The sequence below is a fragment of the Rhinolophus ferrumequinum genome, chromosome 12 (assembly GCF_004115265.2).
Source record: "Rhinolophus ferrumequinum isolate MPI-CBG mRhiFer1 chromosome 12, mRhiFer1_v1.p, whole genome shotgun sequence".
Classification (NCBI taxonomy): domain Eukaryota; kingdom Metazoa; phylum Chordata; class Mammalia; order Chiroptera; family Rhinolophidae; genus Rhinolophus; species Rhinolophus ferrumequinum.
In genome coordinates, this window is record NC_046295.1 from 51,489,262 (window position 1) to 51,513,992 (window position 24,731).

Sequence of the window (24,731 nt, forward strand, 5' to 3'; positions counted from 1 at the left end):
CTTTGCCTCACCCAAGGTCACTAAGATTTTCTCCTATGTGTTTTTCTGAGATGTATTATAATTTTAGCTCTTACATTTAATCCTATTCATGATTCATTTCAAGTTAAGTTTTGTGTATGGTATAAGGATAACATATATTATACTTATATAATTATATACTGTACATATTATATTTATATATTTCTATTTTATTTCTTAATCTAGGTCTATGTTTATGCCAGTGCCACACTGTTTTGATTACTGTAACTTTACAGTAAATCTTGAATTAAATGCAATTAATGAAAAATTGGGGAGAAGAATTGACATAATACTACAAAGGGCAGTCCCATGGGAAGCATACCGTATTTTGCTGTGTATGGTACACACTTTTTTCCCCAAATTTGTGAGGAAAAATAATGCAAAATCATACCCTGGAATACAATAATCAGTTTTGTTGAATTTACCACGAACTTGCAGCAACGAAGAGTTCTTGGTCTTCTATGATGTATTAATATTGTAAATTTGTTACCAGTACATAAAATTTTTTGTACCTTGTATCTGTTCTTGGGTTTTGTAATTATCTGGTACATAACATTTCTTGTACCATAATATGTGAAAAAATAAATGCTAAAATTCCTTTATAATTCAAAAAACAAGTAACTAAAGCAAAAGAATTTTTTCCTTGAAAGTTTGGGTAAAAATGTGGGTATGTATTATACACGGGAGTGTGTTATACAGGGCAAAATATGGTACTTTGATTCAATAAAAAGAAATAGATTTCAGCACTAAGTGCTGCCTGAAAATCAGGAGGGCCTTGTGAGAGGTCCAGAATCACCCGTCTCTTGGAAGTATTAAGGAGGAGTTGGATAGACACCAAAGTGAAGCTTTCAGTTGTAACGCAGGACATGGAGAATGGCAGATCTCTCTGTACCCTCAAGTATCTTCAGGCATTGTGTTTTTTGATTTCCTTTTGTCTTTTTTTCCCCTTGTGGCACTTAGCCCTAATCTTCATTGATAGAAATATTTAATAGATATTTGGTGCTTTCTGGAATTTAACAGGTTTTTTTTTCAGGTCAAATTATCAGGTCTTTGACCTTTCCTAGGAGTTAGCATACTTCAGTCCCAATGTGGGATTTTTTTTTTCCCTGTGCAGTTCTCCACTGACATTTTGGAAACAGAACTCTTGCATAGCACGTCCTGTATATATCTGCTTATTTCCAGAAAGAAGTTAACGTCTCACTCTTCTTTAAAACCAGTTGTCTAGATCTTGCCTGTTATGCTCTTCTTTTGGCATGAATGGAATAGAAGGAATTTCTATGATAGGTTTTAAATAAGGAACATATTTAACTTAAACCTTAAAAAGATATGTGACATGAAACTGGTTGTTTGCCATAGAAGTAACTTAGTTCCCTCTATCTCCTTACTAGGAGGCTGTGAGAGATTTCTGCGTTGAGTATGAGATTAGATTGGGTGACTTTTAACTTTGTCTTCAAGCTTCGATCAGAAGTCCCAGTTTCTTTTCTCCTCTAAAGACTTAGACTTAAAACTCTAGTCCTGACTCTAACCGTAGCCTAATAGGTGCTCAATAAATGTTGGCTGAATAAATTAATTTGCAAAAATTCTTCATGGTGTCCCTTTTTTTCTCTTGCAGTTAAAAGAGCCAAATTCCAGGGTTCACCAGGTAAGACCTGCCTATAATTATGTCCTCCCATATTTGCTGTGATTTAAAAGCAATCTTTTAAAAAAACAATTTCATTGAATTTGTTGATTAAATTAATTAACTCATTAAATTACTTCTTTAAATTATTAGTTAAAAATCAGATGGGGAGATGTTGGTCAAGGGCATACAATGTTTCAGATATGCAAGATGAATAATTTCTGGAGCTCTAATGTACACCAATGTCTAAAGTTAACAAGAAGTGTATACTTGAAATTTGCTAAGAGGGTAGATCTTATATGTTCTCAACACACACACACACACACACACACACACACACACACACACACACACTTCATTTATGCAAAGAAAATAGTAACTGTGAGATGGTGATATGTTAATTAGCTTGGTATTATTTCACTATATATATATATCAGAATATCAGGTTGTATACCTGAAAATACACAATTTTTGATTGTCAGTTATACCTCAGTAAAGCTGAGAAAAAAAAAATCAATGCTATTGTAAAACATTCAAGAAATCTATATCTGTGTATCAAGTGAAAAGTTAAAGTTCACTTACTTTTTGACCATCTCAGTTCTATTTCTTAGAAGTAACTATTTAGAGGTTTTATATACTTTTTCAGGATTTTTCTGTGTATATGCAATATATATACTAATGGATTAGCTACACATGAACTTTATGCAACCTGCTTTTTTTTTCTGACAACGCGTCATGAAAGTCTTTTCTTGTGCATATATGTACATATACCTATACATATATCTGGTTCTTCCTTTTTTAAAGTGTTGCACAGAATTTTGTAGATTTGTACCTTAGGTCCTTGATTGATAAATATTTAGATTGTTTCTAATTTCTTGCTATTCTTATCAGTAAATGTTCTTGTGCATTTATCATTGCCTGCTTTTGCAAATGTATATGTACTCTAGAGTCCAGAAGTAGAATTACTGGGCCAAAGGTACGTATTTTAAATTAGGTAGTTGCTGCCAAGTTCTTCTGAAAGTTTTTTTACTAGATTATGCTCAGACCAGAAATATATGAGTGTTTATTTTCCCCAATCCTTATCAACATTAGATAATATGAAATATTTTAATCTTTGTCAATCTGAAGGTAGAAAATGGTTATCTCCTTATTTCAATACACATTTCCTTAATTGTGAATGTTACGTTACTCTGGTTACTGCTGGGGAAAAGGGAGAGTCCTGGGGATTACTGGAAAAAACCCCTAACATGCTTGGGAACCCAGGAAAATCTGTGAAATCGAACCTTGGGTGCAACAGTAACTAAGCAGTTTCTGAGCCTACTACTCTCTCCCTGGCTCTGGGTTAGGATTTCCCTTTTTTCTGAGAATCTGTTCTGCTTCCTTTTCTCTTCCAGCTGGCTTTCTATGCTTGCTTACAGCCCATAATGGCATATCCATTGGAATTTGTATGCCTTTCCTTGGAGCTTCGTCACCAACCACCAATTTTCACTATTTCTTTGTTTTCCCTATTTAAAATCTTTTGAGAGAGAATCATATTGGTCTCACCTTTTGGCCAGCCCGTGGATCCGCTGCTCGTGGGTGGCGTCTGCCCCTGGTCTAATCGCCTGTGGTTGGCTATGGGGAGTGGAGTACAAAATCATATGATAGAAAACATAGCTCAGTGGTCTCCTGCATTGGTGCACTGGATATAGATGGGGATTATATATAAATTACATATTTTGTTTTAATGATACTTAAGAGAAAGATTTATCTTCTGCTAGAAGTTCATGACATGGTGAATCTAACTTTAGATAATTATTTTAAGCAGTCTTTGCCAGTTTGATGAGTCAAAAATTATTATCTTCCTTTTTTCATTTTATAAAATTAGGATTAATTTCTTATATAGAAAAGTGAGGGGCCGGTCCGGTGGCTCAGGTGGTTAGAACTCCATGCTCCTAACTCTGAAGGCTGCCGGTTCGATTCCCACATGGGCCAGTGGGCTCTCAACCACAAGGTTGCCAGTTCAATTCCTCAAGTCCCGCAAGGGATGGTGTGCAGCACCCAGCACTAAGATTGAACACGGCACCTTGAGCTGAGCTGCCTCTGAGCTCCCAAATGGCTCAGTTGGTTGGAGTGGGTCCTCTCAACCACAAGGTTGCCGGTGCGCCCTCCACAACTAAGACTGAAAGGACAAGAACTTGAAGCTGAACGGCACCCTCCACAACTAAGATTGAAAGGACAACTTGACTTGGAAAAAAGTCCTGGAAGTACACACTGTTCCCCAATAAAAGTCCTGTTCCCCTTCCCCAATAAAATCTTTAAAAAAAAAAAAAAAAAAAAAAAAAAAAAAAAAAAAAAGAAAAGTGAGCTCTCAGTTTAGTGCCCTTAATCACGGCTTATGTGAAGGTAGTAGGGCGAGTGCGGAATCATGTATTAAGTAAGCAGTAGTCAGACTTCACAGTTCCAGGCCACCTACCTTTGTTTGGCACTCGACTTATACTCTCAGGTTAGAGAATATCCTTTTACCAACTCTGTGATGACATTTCTGATAACCAAGTAGATCAAGCTTTAAATCCACTTCCTCTATGCTAGTTTATCCTGAATTCTTAACCCTTTCAACAGCTAGAGGTAACTCTTCCACAATCCTTCATCACTTTTTCTCTTTTTCTTATGGTGTTTAATTCTTTCCCACATTTAAAGTTATATATCTTTACTACCAGATCAATTATATTAGTTTTTTCAAACCACCCGTGGGCTATAAAATCTATTTAGTTGGTTATGATTAAGAATAGCAAATATCAATGTATCACATCTTGAATTTCATGAAGCTTTTGTTTTAGTTTATATGTGTGTATATGTTTGTCTCCTGGGTAAATGATGCTTTTGAAAGTAGTGTATGTTTTATAATTTTTTTTGCAACTCTACTTTGCTTAGAATGATGCTATACTGTACAATATATATTTTCATTTTTTCTTTATACATGTCTTTTTTTTTTTTTTTTTAAACAGGACTTTATTGGGGAACAGTGTGTACTTCCAGGCCTTTTTTCCAAGTCAAGTTGTTGTCCTTTCAATCTTAGTTGTGGAGGGTGCCGTTCAGCTTCAAGTTGTTGTCCTTTCAGTCTTAGTTGTGGAGGGCGCAGCTCAGCTCCAGGTCCAGTTGCCGTTGCTAGTTGCAGGGGGCGCAGCCCACCATCCCTTGCGGGAGTCGAACCGATAACCTTGTGGTTGAGAGGACACACTCCAACCAACTGAGCCATTTGGGAGCTCAGCAGCAGCTCAGCTTAAGGTGCCGTGTTCAATTTTAGTTGCAGGGGACACTGCCCACCATCCCTTGTGGGAGTCGAGGAATTGAACTGGCAACCTTGTGGTTGGGAGCCCACTGGCCCATGTGGGAATCGAACTGGCAGCCTTCAGAGTTAGGAGCATGGAGCTCTAACCGCCTGAGCCACTGGGCCTGCCCTATTCATGTCTTGTTTTAATTCGGATATTATTTAATTCCAAGGGCTTTGTGAGATTGGTTAACAATCTGAGCACTAGATATTACATCTTCACTTTGCATTGTTTTAAAGATAAATTTAACACATACGTGACCCTGAAAGTACAGAATGTGAAGAGCACAACTGTAGCAGTTCGTGGTGATCAACCTTCCTGGGAACAAGATTTCATGTTGTAAGTATTTTGCAGTAGCAGCATGACTGCAATATTTGATAATCTTTCCAGGGTACTCACATTGGATTAAATAATTAGAGGCTGAAGAATTTGTGTATGTCTAAGATTTATAAAATATGTTAAATATTTTAAAAATATTTTAATATATTAACATGTTAAATATTCTTTTTGTGAACTTCAGAGTTACAGGAACAAGTGACGTGGGTGGTAGGTGAAGTATATCCGCAGTTTTGTTTTCTTGTGGATTTGTAATGTATTCTTAGAGATGAATTATGAATGTGAGTAAACTCCCAATTAATTTATGTATGTGTAAATATGACCTAGGTGGTTTTTCCCAGTGGTCAGAATTAGGAGATAGTGCCACATACTAAGCATGTAATTAAATATAACTTAATCTTTCTTTGATTCTCGGAGGGCTCCTTGAAGGAATGGGGTTATGCGTGTGAGAGACTGTATATCTGTGTGTACCCGAGTCATCTGCTTTAGAGGATGAATATTTCTGTGCTTATAATTCTTTTGCTTTATGGAGTAAAATGCCCTGCATTCATCTAGTTAATAAAAATGAGTGAACATTAGTAGAATTTCTTACATATGACACAAAATTTAGTATATTAGAAGGGCTGGCTTTTAAAAATTTGGTATTTCTTTTTTTTCCCCCTTAAGTTTCAGGAATCTTTCCCCTTGTTCTAGAAAAGGGGAGATGTGTAGAATATAATTTTGAAGGACTGGGTGAATCACTCTCTGTGAGTGCCAGTTTTCATATCTGTAAAGTTCTACCTTTCTTATAAGCTTATGCTTGTTTTATGGGAAGGTGGACGTGAGGGGATCAAACAAGAAAATGTATTAAAAATTGCTGTGAAATTTGCAATTGAAGTGAAATTGCTTTGTGAGTGTTATAGTGTGTCTCGAGACATAGGGATGATTATTATTTTTATGTGGAAACATTGTAATCTTCTGGGCTTTTAATATATTGCTTCTTATAGTACCATTTAAGAAACTTCATTATAATAGTTAAAGAGTAAGATTGTGAGGGCTGGGGCTAAGACAATAGCAAAAGGAATGGAGAGAAAAGGATAGACAGACAATGTTAAGCAGGTAGAACCAAGATTTGTCTTGGATGAGTGAGTGAGTGGTGTGCCACTCAGTAGAATAAGAGATAATGTAGGATCAATTATGCACAAGCTTATATTTGAGGTTCTTACAAGACAGGTAGGTAGAGAAGAGTTGAGGTACAGAAGACAGAAGCCAGAACCTGGCACTCAGGGAAGAAATCTGGGTTGGGCAAATATTTTGGTCGGTTGAAGCCATGGGCATAGATGAGAAAGCTTAGGAAAGAAGTTGTGTAGGGTAAGAATAGGATCTGGAGTAGAGCCTGGTGAGCACCAGCATTTAAAGAGGGGATAAAAGGAACTAAGAAGGAATGAACAGAGAGAGGCAGATGAAGAGACAGTAGAGACATGAGATGGTAGTGTCTTGGGCTTCAAGAAGAAGGAGTCCAGTGGTGTCCAGTTTCTTACTGGTTGCCTCTCTCAAGGTGACCTCTCTCGCAGTGATGTGAGAATGAGACCGCTTGTTCCTTTCGTTACACACATGGTGTGCAGTGTCAGTTTATTCAAGTCTCTTCCCGTACCACTATGGTAGCCAGACCACAGCGCTGGCTATGGTAAACCTAGCAATCCTACTTTCTTCCAACTTCCAATTGGCTGTAATAATCATTTACATTTATAACTGTTCCCAGCATGTGAAACAGTGATCTTCTGCAGCCTCTCATCAGCCCAACAAGCTTTATTCTTGTGTGTTTATTTTCCAATTTCCCATAGCACTTCCCCTTTCAACCTTGCTATGATATGTGTGAAGTTTCCTGTCTCCCACCTTGAGATGTTTTGTGAATTTTACCCTCTTCCCTTTTACATGTGGGTTTTATTAGCAACTTCTCCACCTTTCTGCTCCTATTCCTTATCCTCCTACCCTGTCTTTTTGTCACTGGTAACTCCATTGCTGGTCTCAGTCTCCCTTTTCTCCGTTTTTTCTTCTCCCTGATGGTATTACCGTGTTTTTCCGAAATAAGACCTAGCCAGACAATCAGCTCTAATGCGTCTTTTGGAGCAAATATTAATGTAAGACCCAGTCTTATTTTACTATAATATAAGACTGGGTATAATATAATATAATATAATATAATATTATAATAGAACATAACATAACATAATGTAATACTGGATCTTATATTAATTTTTGCTCCAAAAGACGCATTAGAGCTGAATGTCTGTCTAGGTCTTATTTTTGGGGAAACACGGTATGTGGCAGTGTCTAATATTTATTTGGTATTTCTCATTATTTATCTTTAATGTTTCTGCATCTTATTTCCAGAACTTGATTGTTCAATTTCTTATGGTTAAGGAGGGTATGTTCAATTATTACTGTGAATTTGCCTAGCTTGGAATCTTGTATACACATACACACATGTACTGTTGATTGAGTCAGTTAATAGAGAGAAGAAACTTCCCCAGAGCTCTGGGAATGAGGCATAGACAGAGCTCTCAGACTGCTCTTAGTTGGGCCTGCTGAGACATAGATGAGACAAGAGGCTTGTAGAAGATATCCTCATTGTTTCGGCCTTACTCCCACAGAGTTCCCCCGAAGAACCGATTTTCTTCTTTATCTGTTCAAGTGAAGCTGTTAAAGACCTCTGGCTATTTCTTTTATCTATTGACTTGAGATGCTATTTAGGAATTGCCTTGGGACTATTAATGTGTGTATCTCCAAGCAATTTTTTCCCCCATTCAAAAAATATGGGTTGTTACATATATTTTCCAAGGCTAATCGATTAATTAGGCTGCGTGAAACTGTGTGATAAAAAGCTCAGTTTCCCTACTGTGAACATCCTAGCTTAGTGGCTGGGTTTAGTTACCTACTTTGTGGATTTGAACAGCTCTCCAGATACCTTAGAAGTTTTCAGAGACAGGAACTGGGTCCTTTATTGTGTGTCTTCCCCTGGGTACCAAACCATATGTATTGTGTCTGCTCAGGAAACAATTAAATGAACAAATGAGCTCATTATGACATTCTCTGTTCTATTGTATTTATGTAAAAAGAGCAAATTTTCTTTGCTTCATTCAGTTTCAACAGACTTGATATGAATTCTGTGGTTATAATACTACATCCCAAAGTTGTGAATCTGAGAACATTTATCTTAATGGTACAACTGGGAAGCCAAGCTTTCTCTAAAGTGCAAACTTGAAACTTCTACATGTGCTGAATAGCTGTTGTTTTCCTGAGAATACGTTTCTGCTGGAGTTGGCCTTATCTTTCTTGCATTTGCTCTAAAATAACCTTGTTTTTAATAAGAGCTGTCTGGCGAATGCTTTTGGCATTAACATAAGTGTTGGCTTGTTTCACCTTAAAACAATAATTATGTTTGAGTTAGCCCTTCCAAGCTGGTATTCCACCATGTGTAACACTGCTTTTGCTTAGTGGTTATCTGGCTCTTTCTGGAATGATTTATTTTCAAATAATTTTGTTCCTTGTTATTGTTACAGGAAAATCATTGTGTTTATCATTATCCTGCGATAATCATTTTGTTTATAAGTGACAGTGCCTGCTTTAACTGATAATGACAAGTGTGTTCTCCGGGGGCTGTGTGGTGTGACCTGGCACCCTAGTGTCCCTCACCTGCCTCTCACCACATGCTCCCATCAAACTTAGATGTTCTCAGAGGGCTTTTTACTTCTGCTTGGACTCTCATTCATAAATCTTGTCAAGAATTTATGACAAGATTGCCTTTTCCTAAAAGTTTCCTGTATATAGTCCATAGGTATCAGCTGTAGGCAGTGCTGGTATTAACAATGAAACAAATAAAACTGTGCCTAAGGGAGACTGTAAGCAGGTAGCCATGGCACTAATGCCCTCCCTCATTGCTTGGCTTTACTTTTTTTTGTGAAACTGCATTAATCTCATCATGATTGTAGCTCCAAAGGAGAGGGGGCAGACTGACAAAGACATTTTTCTATGGATACTCTAAATAGGTTTCTAGGAACCTAAACAGTGGGTGCAGTATCCTGGGGCATTTTGATTTTCCCTGATGACAGGATCCTTATGAGAAAATATTCAAGGTTTAGCAAGATAGGAAATGTATCTGTTTCCTTCATATTATCTGGCTTTCTTTAAAGGGCTCTCTTCTATCTTTTAGTGAGATTAGTCGCCTGGACCTGGGTCTAAGTGTGGAGGTATGGAACAAAGGCCTGATCTGGGACACCATGGTGGGGACCGTGTGGATTGCACTGAAGACTATTCGACAGTCAGATGAGGTCAGTTATTGCATTGCCCTTTTGGAGGTATGGTTCTAGCCCTTCCATTTACCTGTTCTAGCTCCATTCAAGTAATATTCATCCGTATTCAAGTAAAGAGCATCTCAGATTGCTCTGCCCCCTTTCTAATTAGAGGGTATGCAACGCGCCTATTCCTTACTTTACCCAGATATTCAGGGGATTTTGTTTAGGTCTGGTCTTCCTTCTGCCTTATGACTGAACTCATAGGTGCTAGAGTACCTCTTTAGACTTATCAGGTAGACAGCCCCTTCTGAGTACTGTGTGTGTGTGTGTGTGTGTAGGGGGGGGGTGGTATCAATCTAGAGTACCTGTGGTTTCTACCTCTCCCCCTGAGACAGTTTCCTGGGAGGAGTCCCGTTAAACTTCCTCAGCCACCTGGCAAGGTCCTGTTCTTTTCTTTTTTTGTTTTTGTTTGGGTCACCAATCCCCAGGGAACTGGTTTCAGTCTTTCCTCTACATGTAGCCCTAACAGAGTTTAAGGAACTACCAGACTCGGCAATTGGTATTCACACTATCTCTATACATTATTTTTAAGACTGAACTCCCATTCTACTTTCCCAGATTCGAACATAACTCAGCGGTTTCCCCATAGACACTCACTTTGAACCTGGACAGAATTTATTATATTCCTATTTGGCTTTTACGTGGACTATGAGTTTTTTCTGGGATTGGGGATGGTGAAGGTGTGCCTCTCCTTCCTAAATTTCTTTTAGTTCAGTCTAAGTTTCTACTCCCCCAGGCAGGTGGGCAGTTCATTTTTGTTGTGGCCCCTGTTCAGGCCTACTTAATTAGCAATGTTAGTAGTTCTTTGCTGATTAGGAATAGTGACACATGAAGTGGCACAGTCATTAAGAATTGTGCAGATTAAATATTGATGCATAGAGATGCTTGGTTTTTCAGTTTGGTACTCTGGAAATTCTATACTCATGGGCGTGCAGAGAGCTTATGACAGTGAAAGCTGCTCTCCCACCCAAGAGGGATAACAGAAACCACATGCAGGAGAGGCAGGCAGGTGGTGACAGTGGTGTGTTTGCCTAGTCAGGCTGCGAGTGGTGCTCACAAGTTCTCTAACAAGGAAATCCAAAGAAAAATGCCTTGTTCTTAAACCAAGAGGGGAGTCATGAAAAAGTTTAACCTTAGATTTCTCTTTCTAGGAAGGGCCTGGGGAGTGGTCCACTTTGGAGGCAGAGACATTAATGAAAGATGATGAGATCTGTGGAACTAAAAACCCAACTCCCCATAAAATTTTGCTTGATACAAGATTTGAGTTGCCTTTTGGTGAGTCTATTTGATTATATTTTAAAAACCATTTAATACTTTTTTACTGTATTGTTTGAAGTTGCTAGTCATTTTATTACTGTGTCTTTTGTCTTGTTAGCCATCTCCTTTGAGGGCTTCTGTCTTCTTCCACTCAATTGCCTGTAGTGCCTAGTCCAGTGGTGGTGCAAAGTAGACTCTAGAATGGTGCTTGTTAAAGAATCCACACTAAAAGCATCTTTTTCAAGTCATTTACTTTCTATGACTATTTATTACAATTACTTAATAAAATACCTGCTTGTCACAGGACATCAATAATTTAGTCTTTTGATATTTTAACGTTTATTGTCTTGAAGTGAATATGTACCTTATGATCTATCAATTTCAATATTGAAGTAACACTAATAAATAGAATAGTAATTTTTAAAAAATCACAAAAAAATACATGCTTCTGGTAAAAATTCAAATAATATGCAAATGTATATGGATAAAAGTTGTTTCTCTTCCCACTTCCTTCAACCTCCTTTTCATTCCCTTTGCAGTGGTTAAAGAGGTAAACAACTGATAGTGTCTTTCTTGTGTCTTGGTTTAGACATAAGAAACTTTTTTTGACAAAATTTGGATCATACTCTGTATACTATATGTAGTGAAACAGTCATGTGCTGCATAACGTTTCAGTCGATGGACCTCAGATATGATGATGGAATAAATACCATACAGCCTAGGTGTGTAGTAGGCTATATCATCTAGGTTTGTGTATGTTCACTCTGTAATGTTCACACAATGGCGAAAATGCCTAATGATTTCTCAGAATGTACCTGTTGTTAAGCAGTGCGTGATTATACATAGTTTAATAACTACAAAAGCATATTATCTTGGATATCGTTTCATGTAATACTTTAAGGTCTATCTTGCTGATCTGAACAGCTGTCTATAACATAAATTGTCTAAGGAGTCCTTTATTAATTGACATGTAGGTTGTTCCCTTTTTTTTTGATATTACGTACTGCTGTTATGAACATCTTTATATATCTGCCGATTTATGAGTCCAGGATGAAGTCCTTAAAGCAGAATTTAAAGAATGGTCAAAGGGTATATGAATCATTACTTTTCATAGTACTGCCAAGTTGCTTGTCAGAAAGGTTGTACCATTTTATATTCTTACCGTGTCTGAGGTGTCCCTTTTCTCACATCTTTGCCAACATTTTGTATTTTGCAGTTTTTAACCTTTTTCTGTCTAATTGGTTTAAATATCTTGTTTTAATTTAATTTGGTGTAATTTTAATTTTGACAGTTCACATTAATGATATTTATATATACTATTGCTATTGCTATTTTATGATTTCAGTCTACTTGGATCTTGAACCTTATGGTGATTTAAGCAAAAATGACATGATTTTCCAGTAAGCTCAGGAGTAACTAAACTCATAACAACTATTACTTTAGAAAAATAGAAAGGAAAACTTTCTTGTGTGTGTGCAGGCTGAGATGCAGGTAAAGGGAAAAGCAGTTGGGGCTTCTGCTTATGGCTTAGCGCTGTGGTCTTGGCTGTACTAGTCTGGAATGGAGTTTCTGTCTTGCTGAAGTGGGAGGGTGAAAGGTGGGAATGGGTCTTGGTTAAAATACCACAGAAATTGGCTGTGTTACAGTTTCAGTAGATTTTCTAGAATAAATGTTTCTTCATTTGCTGTATGCCCTTGGGGCTATTTCCAGAGACTTTAAATGGTGTTTTTTATATAGAGAGTTTCACTATGGGGTGGATCTGTGGAGCTCCTCACACTGTCATGCTTGAAGTCCGTCAGTCCGTCCCTCATTACATTTTATGCTCATTTTTCTTTTTTTAAAACTTTTTTATTTTTAAGTGTGTTTTTCCAGGACCCATCAGCTCCAAGTCAAGTAGTTGTTTCAATCTAGTTGTGGAGGGCGCAGCTCACAGTGGCCCATGTGGGGATCAAACCGGCAACCTGAAGTTACGAGTATCGTGCTCTTACCAGCTGAGCTAACCGGCCCCTCAACAAACATTCCTCTTATCACTGCATCACTTATACCGTATTTCCCCAAAAATAAGACCAGGTCTTATGTTAATTTTTGCTCCAAAAGACGCATTAGTGCTTATTTTCAGTGGATGTCTTATTTTCTCATGTACAACAATCTACATTTATTCACTTATTCATGTACAAAAATCTACATTTATTCAAATACGGTCATGTCATCTCCTGGAACGTCGTCGTCATAACTCTCCAAACCCCGAATTCCAGCTTGAATTTCTTGCAACTCCATTTCCTGTAGAACCATTGGCCCCAATCTCTCATGTCCAGCAATAGAGCTCTCCTTAAATGAGCACTTCTTGTCCATGTAGCCTGCTTGTAGTGCATTGGCAACACAGCTGTCAGTGATTTTATCCCATGAATTCTTCACCCAAGTCAGGACCTCTTGCAGGCTAGGCTTCACAAAGTTTCCACGCTGATTTCTCTCCATTCTATTTTCAATGTAGTCATTGATTTCTACGTGCAAATTGCCCTTGAATGGCTTGTTTATTGCAATATCAAGAGTCTGGAGATAGGCAATCATTCTTGCGGGAATCATTCTTTGACCTATTCTTCTCTCTGCAAGGAAGTTCTTCATGTCTTTAGCGTGGTGAGTGCTGGCTGAATTGCAGACTAGCAGACCTCTTTGGCCACTTCGCGAAACAAGTGGCAGCATTAAATTGACCCACTTCCTTATAACTGCTTGTGTGCACCAGCCTTTTTTGTTTTCAAGAACATAAATGCCAGAAACACCTTCAACCTTATCTTTCTTGCCGTTAGTGATGATTAGAGGTGGGGCTTTCTTTCCATCCGGACGAATTGCCAAAATACAGGTAACACGTGCACTTTCGTAACCAGTGGAGGGAATGTAGATTGATGAGGCACCCCTCTGATCAATTGTTGTTTGAGATCCTTGGCCTGTAAACACTGCAGTTGGTATTTAGAAAAGTTGATGCCATCAACAAAGGACTTGAATGCAAGTGCATGTTTAATAACTTCAGTATCTTCCAGCTTGAACAGTGGTGTGGATCTTCTTAGAGACAGTTCATATTACTGAAGGAAGCCGTCCCGCCAGTGTTGTGATGCTTTGAATTCTTCTGAGGATATTTCTAACTGTGGTGCCATTGCAAGGACAAATGCTTGAATATCAGCCCTGCCCACAACCAAAGCCTTTGCTCTCCTGTCAGCAATCCATTCACAGGTGATGTCTTCCAGCTCAGGAAATAATGGTTGCTGACCTGATGCACATTTGTGCTTCTTAGCATTTCCCTCGTCCATCTGTTGACTGAGGTTATCGTACTCTGCTCACCATTTTCGGGCCATTTGGAAATCCAACTTTTTCTCTTTGCAGACAGCCTTAAGATTCTTGCTCTGGGAGTTCTCCACGATTCCTTTCTTGTACTCGACTGAATAGCTCTTTCTTTTTGCACTCATCTTGTCTGGGGGTCAAAATAATATGCCCTTTAAATCTACCATTAAATCAAATGTTAATTGAAGACTTATGAGACAGGAGTGGCAACAAAAGTGAAGACAGTTAAGAATGATGGTCCACACAAAAGCGATGAAAAATTGTAGGCACCAAAATTCAGAAAACGTTTCTTTATTTCACATGAGTGCATTAAATACGTCCATTACAACACACGATGTGTTGAATTATGAAAATTCACATTAGACACAACCACGTCCGTTCATTATCAAGTGCACACGTTATTCTGCATTGTGTCTGTACTCCGATTGGTCATTTGGCAATTAGTCTCGAGTTCATCTGTTTACATAGGCGGTTACCTCTCCTCCAAAGGCGCCTGCTTGGGTATTTACAAATACTTCATTATAATTTATATTATCATTTATTTTAAGTATTAATGTCAATAATATTATTTACTTATATTTAATTATATGTTAATATTATTATTTTATAATTCAACACGTCCGTCGTGTGTTGCAATGGACATACTAAATGCATCCATCTGGCTGATCTTAACTGGGGCTTATTTTTGGGGTAGGGCTTATATTACGAGCATCCTGAAAAATCATGCTAGGGCTCATTTTCTAGTTAGGTCTTATTTTCGGGGAAATACGGTATCGTCATAGGTAGCAATATACATTTCTGTGTAGATTTTGAGTTTCATGAGGGCACGAGTGTAGTTTGTTTTGATATCTCCACTGTTTGCTTGGCACATAATAGGCACCTAATAAATTTTTAAAAAAATAAATGTTAAGGTAAAATCTCAGATAAGTAAAGTCTGTCTTTGACGCTAGTTAATGTGGGTGTGCTAAGTTTTTGCCTCTTTGATAACCACATTTGGGATATGGTTTTAAAAAACTTAAAGTATCCGTTTAAAAGATGAATTTTAGCTTACAGCATGCCATATTTTGACAAAGGAAGTTTCTTTTGGATCATTTAGAAACCTGTAAATATTCTACTCAAATATATAGCATCGTCTTTTAAAAATAGTAACTTGTATTTTTTTATAATGTTGCAAGTTCAGAAAACATAGAACAAAAAAGACAAGTTTCTTAAAATGTCACCTACTAAAGATAATTTTTTACATGTCGCTATGTTTCTTTTTGTTTTTTTATGCACATATATAGTTTTTCTTGTAAAATGGCACTGTGTATATTATATTTTAACCTGCTTTATTCACTAAGTACATACTTATAATATGTTACATAAAATAAATGTTATTCCTCTATAGTATTTTCAGTGGTTTATTTTATTTTGTATGAATGCATGATAATAACATAATACGTTTGTTGACCAATTACTGTGTGCCAGTGGTTACTATCACTAAGCATTTACATATGTTATCTCATTTTATCCGCATTTCAGTCCTTTGAGGTTGAACTACGTATCCCATTTTAGAGACGAGGAAACTGAGGCAGAGTATTTAAGTCTTTTGCCCAGGGTCACATAACTAGTAAGTGATAAAGCCAGAATGTAAACTTAGGTAATTTGGCTTTAGAGCCTGGGCTTTTCATTTAAACTATAATACATTGAACCACTCCTCTTGTTGGGTATTTTGATTGTTCAAAGTTTATGCTATTATACATAGGACTGTAGTAAACATCCTTTTAACTCTATATTTTTTCTTCTTAAAATTATTTTGAGGTGTGAGGCAGCAATACATGCACAATGGTTTAAAAAGTTATCCAGTAAAAATTAAGTCTCCTTCACAAATCAGTTCTCTTTCTTATAGCTACCATGACTAATACTTTCTTGTGTATCTTTCCAGTTAGTCTTTGAATCTATAATGTATAGATTTAACCGCGTTTTAAAACACAAATAGTAGCATATTCTAACACATTCTCTACCCTTTGCTGTTCTCCACCTAACAGTGTATCTTGGTGAATTGTTCTACATCAGAATATATAGATCTGCAGCATAGCAGCTCTTTCTCCCCTCTCACTTCTTTTTAACGAGTGCAGGGTACACCATTTTATGGATGAGGAAGTGCTATATGAATTAGTAGATTACTTGAAGATTTTATTATAAGGTTTTAAAATACTGCCACCAATTGCTGAAGAGCAGTTTAAGGGGAAGGAGGTGACGTTTTGAACAGGAAGACAAAGGAGAAAGGGCTGTATTTGATTCCTTCATGTGGACTACTAGAAGGTATATATCAGTTTAAATGTCTCCAAAATTGATCTGATCTGTATACAGAGGGAGCCAAAAAAATGTATATACTTTTTAAGAGAGGAAAACTATTAAAATTATAATATTCAATATTATTGAATTGTAATATTCAATACTGATAAAAGTCACGTTTGACTTCTGCAATTACAAGAGGCGCTCAAAGTGGTTACCATCAGCGTCCAGACACTTCTGATTATGGCGAACTACTTTTGAGCAGCCTTGACCAAAGTGCCCACTTGTATACATTTTTTGGCACCCCCAGTATTGCTTCATTGTTTCTCTTTTGTGCTGCATATATGGATATATTTGCTGTTTTTAAAAGATGAATTTCTTTTTTGGGGAAGTTGTAATAGTCAATATATAGAAATGAAGATATACCATTACTTTGTTTTTCTTTATTTTTTTTTGTTTTAAAATACATGTAGCATAAAATTAACTAACATAACCAGTTTTAAGAGTACAGTTCAGGGGTACTAATACATTCATAATATTGTGTACCCGTCACCACCATTTATATCTATAGTTCTTTTCATCTTGTAAATCTGAAACTCTTTACCCATAAAGCAATTTCCATTCCCCTCTCTCCTCAGTCGCTGGAAACCACCATTCCACTTTCTATTTTTCTGATTTTGACTAAGTATGTTATATAATTGGAATCATGCAGTATTTGTCTTTTTGTAACCAACCGGCTTATTTCACTTAGCATAATGTCCTCAAATTTGTAGCATATGTCAGAGTTTCCCTTTTTAAGGCTGAATAATATTCCATTGTATGTATACAGTACTACATTTTGCACATCCATTCATTCGTTGATGGACATTTGGGTTGCTTCCACATTTTAGCTATTCTGAATAATGCTGCTATGAACTTGGATGTGTAAATATCTCTTTTAGATTCTGCTTTCAGTTTTTTGGGTATATGCCCAGAATGGAATTGCTGGATCATAGGGTAATTCTATTTTTAATTTTTTGAGGAATCTCCATACTGTTTTTCATAGTAGCTGTACCATTTTATATTCCCACCAACAGTGTACAAGTTTCTAGTTTCTCTACATCTTTGTCAACACTTCTTGTTTTCTTTTTTTTTTTTTTTGATAGTAGCCATTGTAATGGGTGTGAAGTGGTATCTCATTGTAGTTTTGATTTGTACTTCCCTAATGATCAGTAATATTGAGCATCTTTTCATGTGCTTATTGGCCATTTGTATGTCTTCTTTGGGGAAATGTCTATCAAGTCCTTTGTCCATTTTTGAATTGAGTTTTTGTTTTGTTGTTGACTTTTAGGAGTTCCTTATGTATTCTGGGTATTAATCCCATAACAGATATATAATTTGCAAATATTTTCTCCCTTCTGTAGATTACTTTTTATTCTGTTGATATTCTTTTGATAGCATTTTTTTTTGTCCAACTTGTCTATTTTTTCTTTTGTTGCCTATGCCTTTGGTGTCCTATCCAAAAAGTCATTGCCAAATCCAATGTTATGTGGGTTTTGCCCTATGTTTTTTCCTAGCAGTTTTACAGTTTTAGGTCTTACATTTAGGTCTTGATCCATTTTGAGTTAATTTTTTTATATGGTATTAAGGGTCCAGCTTCATTTTTTGCCTACAGATAATCAGTTTTCCTAGTACCATTTGCTGAAAATATTCTTTTTCCCCATTGAATGTTCTTGGTACCTTTGTCTAAAAATCATTTGACCATTTATATGAGGGTTTATTTCTGGGCTGTCTATTCTATTCTATTAGTCTATATGTCTGTCTTTATGTCAGCACTACACTGATTACTGTAGCTTTGTAGTAAGTTTTGAAATTAGGAAATATGAGTCCTCCAGCTATGTTCTTCTTTTTCAAGATTGTTTTGGCTATTTGGGGTCCATTAAAATTCCATGTGAATTTTAGGATGGGGTTATATTTCTGCATAAAACATTGGGATTTTGATAACGATTGCATTGAATCTGTAGGTCTCTTTGGGTGGTATTGACATTTTAACAATAGTCTTCTGATCCAGTGGGAATAATAGTCCATTATTTTGGTTTTTTTAAGATTCAAGTAAATATTCATGGCAAGAACAAAGCCACCAGTAAAATTAGTCCATCACTACCACCCTTCTAATTTTGATCATTTGATTGAATAAAGTAGTATTGACCCATGATTAAGTTATTAACCTGGTAATGTGGTTTCTTCTTTTTCATGGTAGATATTCCAGAGGAGGAAGCCAGATATTGGACCTACAAATTGGAGCAAATCAATGCCATTGGAACTGACAATGAGGTAGGAACTGCCTTACTTGCAAAATAGAGAGATGGAGAAATATCTCTTTGTAGGACACTTTATAGTGTGTCAATGGAGGGACCTGTGAGCATGGTGAAGAATGAAAGAGTTTAAACTGCATTAAAGAAAAATAGCAGCTGGAAGGTTGCCTAACATTTCATTAGAAGGATTTTTCTCCTGCTTTTCCTCCTCTTCCTACTGTTTCCCAGATGTGGCTGAATTGGCACTAGTCTGACTCTAGACTGTTGGGGAAGGAGCTCATACGAAGGAAACTGTTTTCTTGTTACACAGATGAACAGAAGTAATTTCTTCTGCTTTTTCTCAGATTTTTGGGCATATATCCTTATTTGTGTGTACTTTTTAGGGATGTTTCAACTATTGCATTGCTTTGTCCTGCTGTCCTAACTTATCTCCAGAGATAGGTCTGGTGCTCAGAAGAGAATGCAGCTCAATCTGGGACGTTAGGAATGGGGAATGTTTTTTATATTGGTAGTGGAGAGAAAAGATAAGTTATTTTACTTTTGGACATGGTGAGCTATTAGAAAATTGGTCTGATTATGAGGTAGAATTTGGAGTGCCAGGAGATATTTTGGTGACAGTGTCTGGTAAGCAACTTTATGAGAGAATCTGAAGCTCAGGGGCTATAGGCATACAGTTTGGGTTCATCAACATAATGGTAGCAATTGAAGTCATAGGAATAAAAGAGCTCACTCTTCTGTATGTACAAAGAGTATTAAAGAAGAACAAGGACAAAACCTTGAGAAATCTCAAAGATAGAATCTTGAGAAAGAGCAGCCTGAGAGTAAGAGAACCAGAAAAAGTTTACAGAACAAAAAAAAAAGTTAAGGTAGGGGCCGGCCTGGTGGCTCAGGCGGTTAGAGCTTCATGCTTTTAACTCTGAAGGCTGCCAGTTCGATTCCCACATGGGCCAGTGGGCTCTCAACCACAAGGTTGCCAGTTCAATTCCTCGATTCTCTCAAGGGATGGTGGGCTCCGCCCCCTGCAACTAAGATTGAACACGGCACCTTGAGCTGAGCTGCCGCTGAGCTCCCGGATGGCTCAGTTGGTTGGAGTGCATCCTTTCAACCACAAGGTTGCTGGTTCAACCACCGCAAGGGATGGTGGGCTGTGCCCCCTGCAACTAGCAACAGCAACTGGACCTGGAGCTGAGCTGCCCCCGACACAACTAAGACTGAAAAGGACAACAACTTGAAGCTGAACGGCACCCTCCACAACTAAGATTGAAAGGACAACAACTTGACTTGGAGAAACAGGCCTGGAAGTACACACTGTTCCCCAATAAAGTCCTGTTCCCCTTCACCAATTAAAAAAAAAAAAAAAGTTAAGGTAGAAATTCTTGATAGTGTCAAATGTTACCGAGAATAAAGATGATAAGCAATGAAATGGAGCCATTGGATTTTGCAATTAATAACCAGTATCCATAGGTTAGTGCAGGATGCCAAAATGCAGTGGTCTGATGAGTGTGTTAGTTTCCTAGGGCTGTCATAACAAAATACTACAAACTGGTTATGCAGAACTCTGCACATTCTGGATTTGGCTGATTATATCTCCAAGGTTTCATTTACCCTGTTCCTCTATCCCTCTTACTTCCTTTAAAGAAAAAATTATGTCTAGTAGTTTGAGGATTAGATTGATATTTAGACTGAAGTTTGTTTTTTTCCCCTTTTTGGTAGGCAGATGGTGTCTTATTGCACTTTTAGTGATGTTAAATTTCAACAGTGGATTCAACTGGTGTCAGCCTATTTCATCCATTATAAAGTGATTCCACCAGCCTTTCATCTAATCATTTTACCAGCAGGAAAAAAATTTAAACAGACATAAAAATAGAGGAAATAGTAAATTGAAACCTGTATACTTACCTCCAGGATTCAATAATTATCAAGATTTGGTCATATTTGCAAAATAATTTAAAAAATACAGTGTAGATTCTTACGTTTTATTTTACAGTATGTTAGTGATTCCCATACACAACATCCTCGTAGGTCCTGAGTTAAGACTGGCTCGGAGATCTACACTTTACAGAGTAGGAATGTAGCACCATTTATTACTTTTCCTACTCACGGACAGTTAGGTTTTTACTATTATAACTGCATGTTCTCGTGAACAGCTCTGAGCCTGTTTCTCTGTGCTTACATACATAAGTCTCTGAACCAAACTGTTCTGTCTTCCAGACTCTTTGTACCCGTGTTAATTTGTTTATGCCTTTTTTGTTTTGTTTTGCCTTTTTAAATCCTGCCCATCCTCAAGACTTGAGCTTAATGAAAGGTTCTCTGGGTATATACCTGGAAGTAGAATTGCTTGGTTGTTGGATATACTCTGTTCAACCTTACTAGATATTGCTAAATTGCTCTCTAAAATAACTACCAATTCACATTTCCATTTTCCTTCTTCTCTGTATCCTTAATGAAACTTGGTATTACTAGACTTTAAATTTTTACTCATCTAATATATTTAGAACATTATCATTTTAATTTGCATTTCTTTGTTTATTGGTGACATTCATTTAGTCGTTTATTTACCAAATATGTACCAGTCACGTTGTAAGATCCCTGTCCTCATGGATCAGATGGGAGCAGACCAAACAATAAGCAGGAAATGTAATAAACATGGTTTAAGTGTTAGAAGGTGAGAAGAGCTGTAGGGGGAGAAAACCTATTTTCTCCATGCAGTTTTTACACTTCTTTTGTTAGATTTATTCCTAATCATTGTGAATGGCATATTTAAAAATTATACTTTCTAATAGGTCATTGCTAAGGCAGTGCTTTGTTGTTCATTTTAAAAAAAAGCTTTTATTTATTTTTAAGTGTGTTTTTCCAGGACTCATCAGTCCAAGTCAAGTAGTTGTTTCAATCTTGTTGTGGAGGGCGCAGCTCGCACTGGCCCATGCGGACATTAAACTGGCAACCCTGGTGTTATAAGTGTGGCGCTCTAACCAGCTAAGCTAATAGGCTGCCCCCTCATTTATTTATTTATTTTTTTAAATACTGATTTGATTCAGCAACTCTTATTCTACTAGTTTAGAGATTCCCTTAGGTTTTTTAGTTTTTGCATAAGTTTTTATCTCTTTCTAATTCTGATGTTTTATTTTTAAGGGTGTTGTATGTGTATGTATACATGTATATATTATTATTAATAGACTTTATTTTTTAGAGCAGTTGTGGGTTTACAGAAATTTCGAGCTGATAGTAGAGGGAGTGTCTATATCACCTCTTCCCCAACCCCTACTTATAGTTTCCCACATTATTAACATTGTATATCAGTGTAGTACATCTGTTACAATGAATGAACCAATATTGATATATTATTATTAACTAAAAGTTAATATTTTTATTTATTATATATTATTTTATTAAAAATAAAACTAAAAATCCTTTTTTTTTTTTTTTCAGATTTCCTTAGTTTTTACCTCATACATTTTTTTTTCTGTTCCAGAATCTCATACAGGACACTATTACATTTAGTTGTTATGTCTCCTTCTTAGGCTCCTCTTGGCCGTGACATTTTTCTCAGATTTTCCTTGTTTATGATGACCCTTTATTTTAAAAAAATTCATTGTGTGAAACATTCAGTGTAATTTTTAATAGTTGGCGTGAAAGTGGGGAGCATTGTCTTTCTCCTGAGTATAAGGGGAATGCTTCATGAGTTTTAAAGTATGATGTTTGCTATAGATTTTGATAGATGCCCTTTATCAGATTAAGGAAATTCTATTTCCTTCTACTTTTTTAAGAATTTTTGTTATGAAAAAGTAAAGGATTTTATGAAGGCCTTTTCTGCATCTAGTAGATCACATAGCTTTTCTCCTTTAATCTGCTTATTGTGGGGAATTACGTGAATAGATTTTCAGATTCTGAACTATCCTTGCATTTATAGACCACCTGGTTATGGTATATGTTCAATACGTATGCACACATATAATACATTTTCACGTATAACTATTATAGCATTTATGATGGAGAATAATATGAATTTGGCTTGGTAATTTTAGGATTTTGCATCTATATTTATGAATGAGATTGGCCTGTAATTTTCCTTTCTTGTACTATTTTTCTTTTCTTTTTTGGTATATAGGTATTACACATTTTCCCTTAGCTCTCTTAATGGTATTGATTGGGCTCTAGTTGGTCTCCACTTTCTGCTTTGGGCCTGGAAGCGATTCATTAAATATGTCTCTGAAAATATCTACTGTCATCTCTTAAGTCTGAATTCTTCTAGTTTAATACTTAGTTTTATGATTTCCTCATTGTTATGCCTATGTAGTACCTACAAAAGTCATTATTATTTATAATGGTTATTATTTATAACCAAGTCCCTTTGTTACTTTGGAGTGGGTTGCTTACCCTTCAAGAAATTTTGAACATTTTTATGATTGACAGTTTTACTACTACTATTATCTTCTTTAAATTATGCTTGACTTCTGATCTTCTCTAATGGAAGTAGAAACAGTGGTATCTACCTGTGATATTTGTATCAGAGTTTATTGCTTGTAGAGTACTTTACATATAAAAGTATATTTATATACAAAAAGTGTTTTGTATTTTGGATCCAATTACTTGAAATGCCCTTCACCACTAACACTACTATGTAAGCCATCAGCTCTTATTTGGATATTTGTAGTAATTGGTCTATTTCACTTCTTGTTGCCTACAGTTCATCACACAGAAGCCAGAGTGATTTTTAAAGTGTAAGCAAGTCATACCTTTCTTATGTTCAAAACTCTAAATGGCTTCTCAATACACTAGAATAAAATCGAGACTTCTTACCATGATTTACAACTCGGTTCCCTCAGGTCCTGGATCAAGGCCTTGAGCATAGTAGGTGCTCAAGAAAAAGCTGTTGAATAAATACCTCATTCATTGATAGTGTTAGAGAAGCTCTGTCTTGCCCAGGAGCTCACAGTTTCTTAATAAGTAGCAGAGTCAGGACGAAAACTCCAGATCTCATATTTACGAGTGGCTGGACCAAGTGATATTTTTCCAATCCTCCAATAGGCTCTGAACCAAACTGTTCTGTCTTCCAGACTCTATGTACCTGTATTAATTTGTTGATGCCTTTTTTTTTCCGTTTTGCTTTTCTAAATCCTGCCCATCCTCAAGATTTGAACTTAATACTACTCTTTTATAGAATACATATTTTTTATGGCTTCAGTACTCTGTATTTGTTTTTTGATGGTGATGGTGGTGGGTTGGATTAGGGAGGCTGCAGTACAAGTGGGAAGGAGACTAGTAGATACCAGATGTTGCATTACATGCTTAAATAATTTCACTTACTTCCCAGGTGACCTTGTGAGGGAAGAAGCACTTACTTGTTTTAAAGATGAGAAAACTCTGTCTCGGAGAGGTTTCAGTTCTATCACCTAAATGGGGAAATCTACACTTTATAGGAAACTTAGAGGACTGAGTTTTCTAAGTCCACAAAGGCTTCTCTAAGACTCCTAAAACTAATCTTTCTACAGCTGTCTGGCAGAGCTGGAAGGGTGCCCAAGCGCCCTTGGTTAGAACAGGTATCCTACTCTGCTATCCTGTCTCATTGGACCATTGCCCGATCTGATAGTCTGGCCTGTATGTTAGGATCCCACAGGGAAATTAGGTGCAGGATCATCTGTTTCTATTCTGTGAAGAATTTGACTCCATTCAAACACTAAACACAGCTGTGATTTTTTCTTCTTTGCTTGGGCCTCTTATTATATGTATTTTTTTTTTCTCTTTTCTGCTTCTAGTATTCTATTCAAGAAGAAAGCCCGAGGAAGCCGTTGCCCACTGCTGCCGCCCAGTGTTGTAAGTGAGAAACTTATCTGTGACTCTCAAGCATAGCTTTCTGTGAGCTCTCCAAATGTGGCTTATTTTGAATTGGGGAGGGTGGAGATGTAGTGTGTATTAACAGAAGATATTACAGAAGCACACCTGTTTACGCCCA

The 24,731-nt window shown here is 36.8% G+C and overlaps 1 protein-coding gene across 5 annotated transcripts in view; it reads left to right on the forward strand.

Annotated features, from left to right (window-relative positions):
- Nucleotides 1-24,731, forward strand: part of UNC13B (unc-13 homolog B) — a 180,494-nt gene that overhangs the window by 32,130 nt on the left and 123,633 nt on the right. For all 5 annotated transcript variants that reach the window (XM_033122890.1, XM_033122891.1, XM_033122892.1 and 2 more), the window contains exons 2-7: nucleotides 1,631-1,660; nucleotides 5,187-5,286; nucleotides 9,476-9,593; nucleotides 10,769-10,892; nucleotides 18,724-18,797; nucleotides 24,535-24,592. In XM_033122890.1, coding sequence (XP_032978781.1) covers nucleotides 1,631-1,660; nucleotides 5,187-5,286; nucleotides 9,476-9,593; nucleotides 10,769-10,892; nucleotides 18,724-18,797; nucleotides 24,535-24,592 — 504 coding nt within the window. The remainder of the gene's footprint in view (nucleotides 1-1,630; nucleotides 1,661-5,186; nucleotides 5,287-9,475; nucleotides 9,594-10,768; nucleotides 10,893-18,723; nucleotides 18,798-24,534; nucleotides 24,593-24,731) is intronic.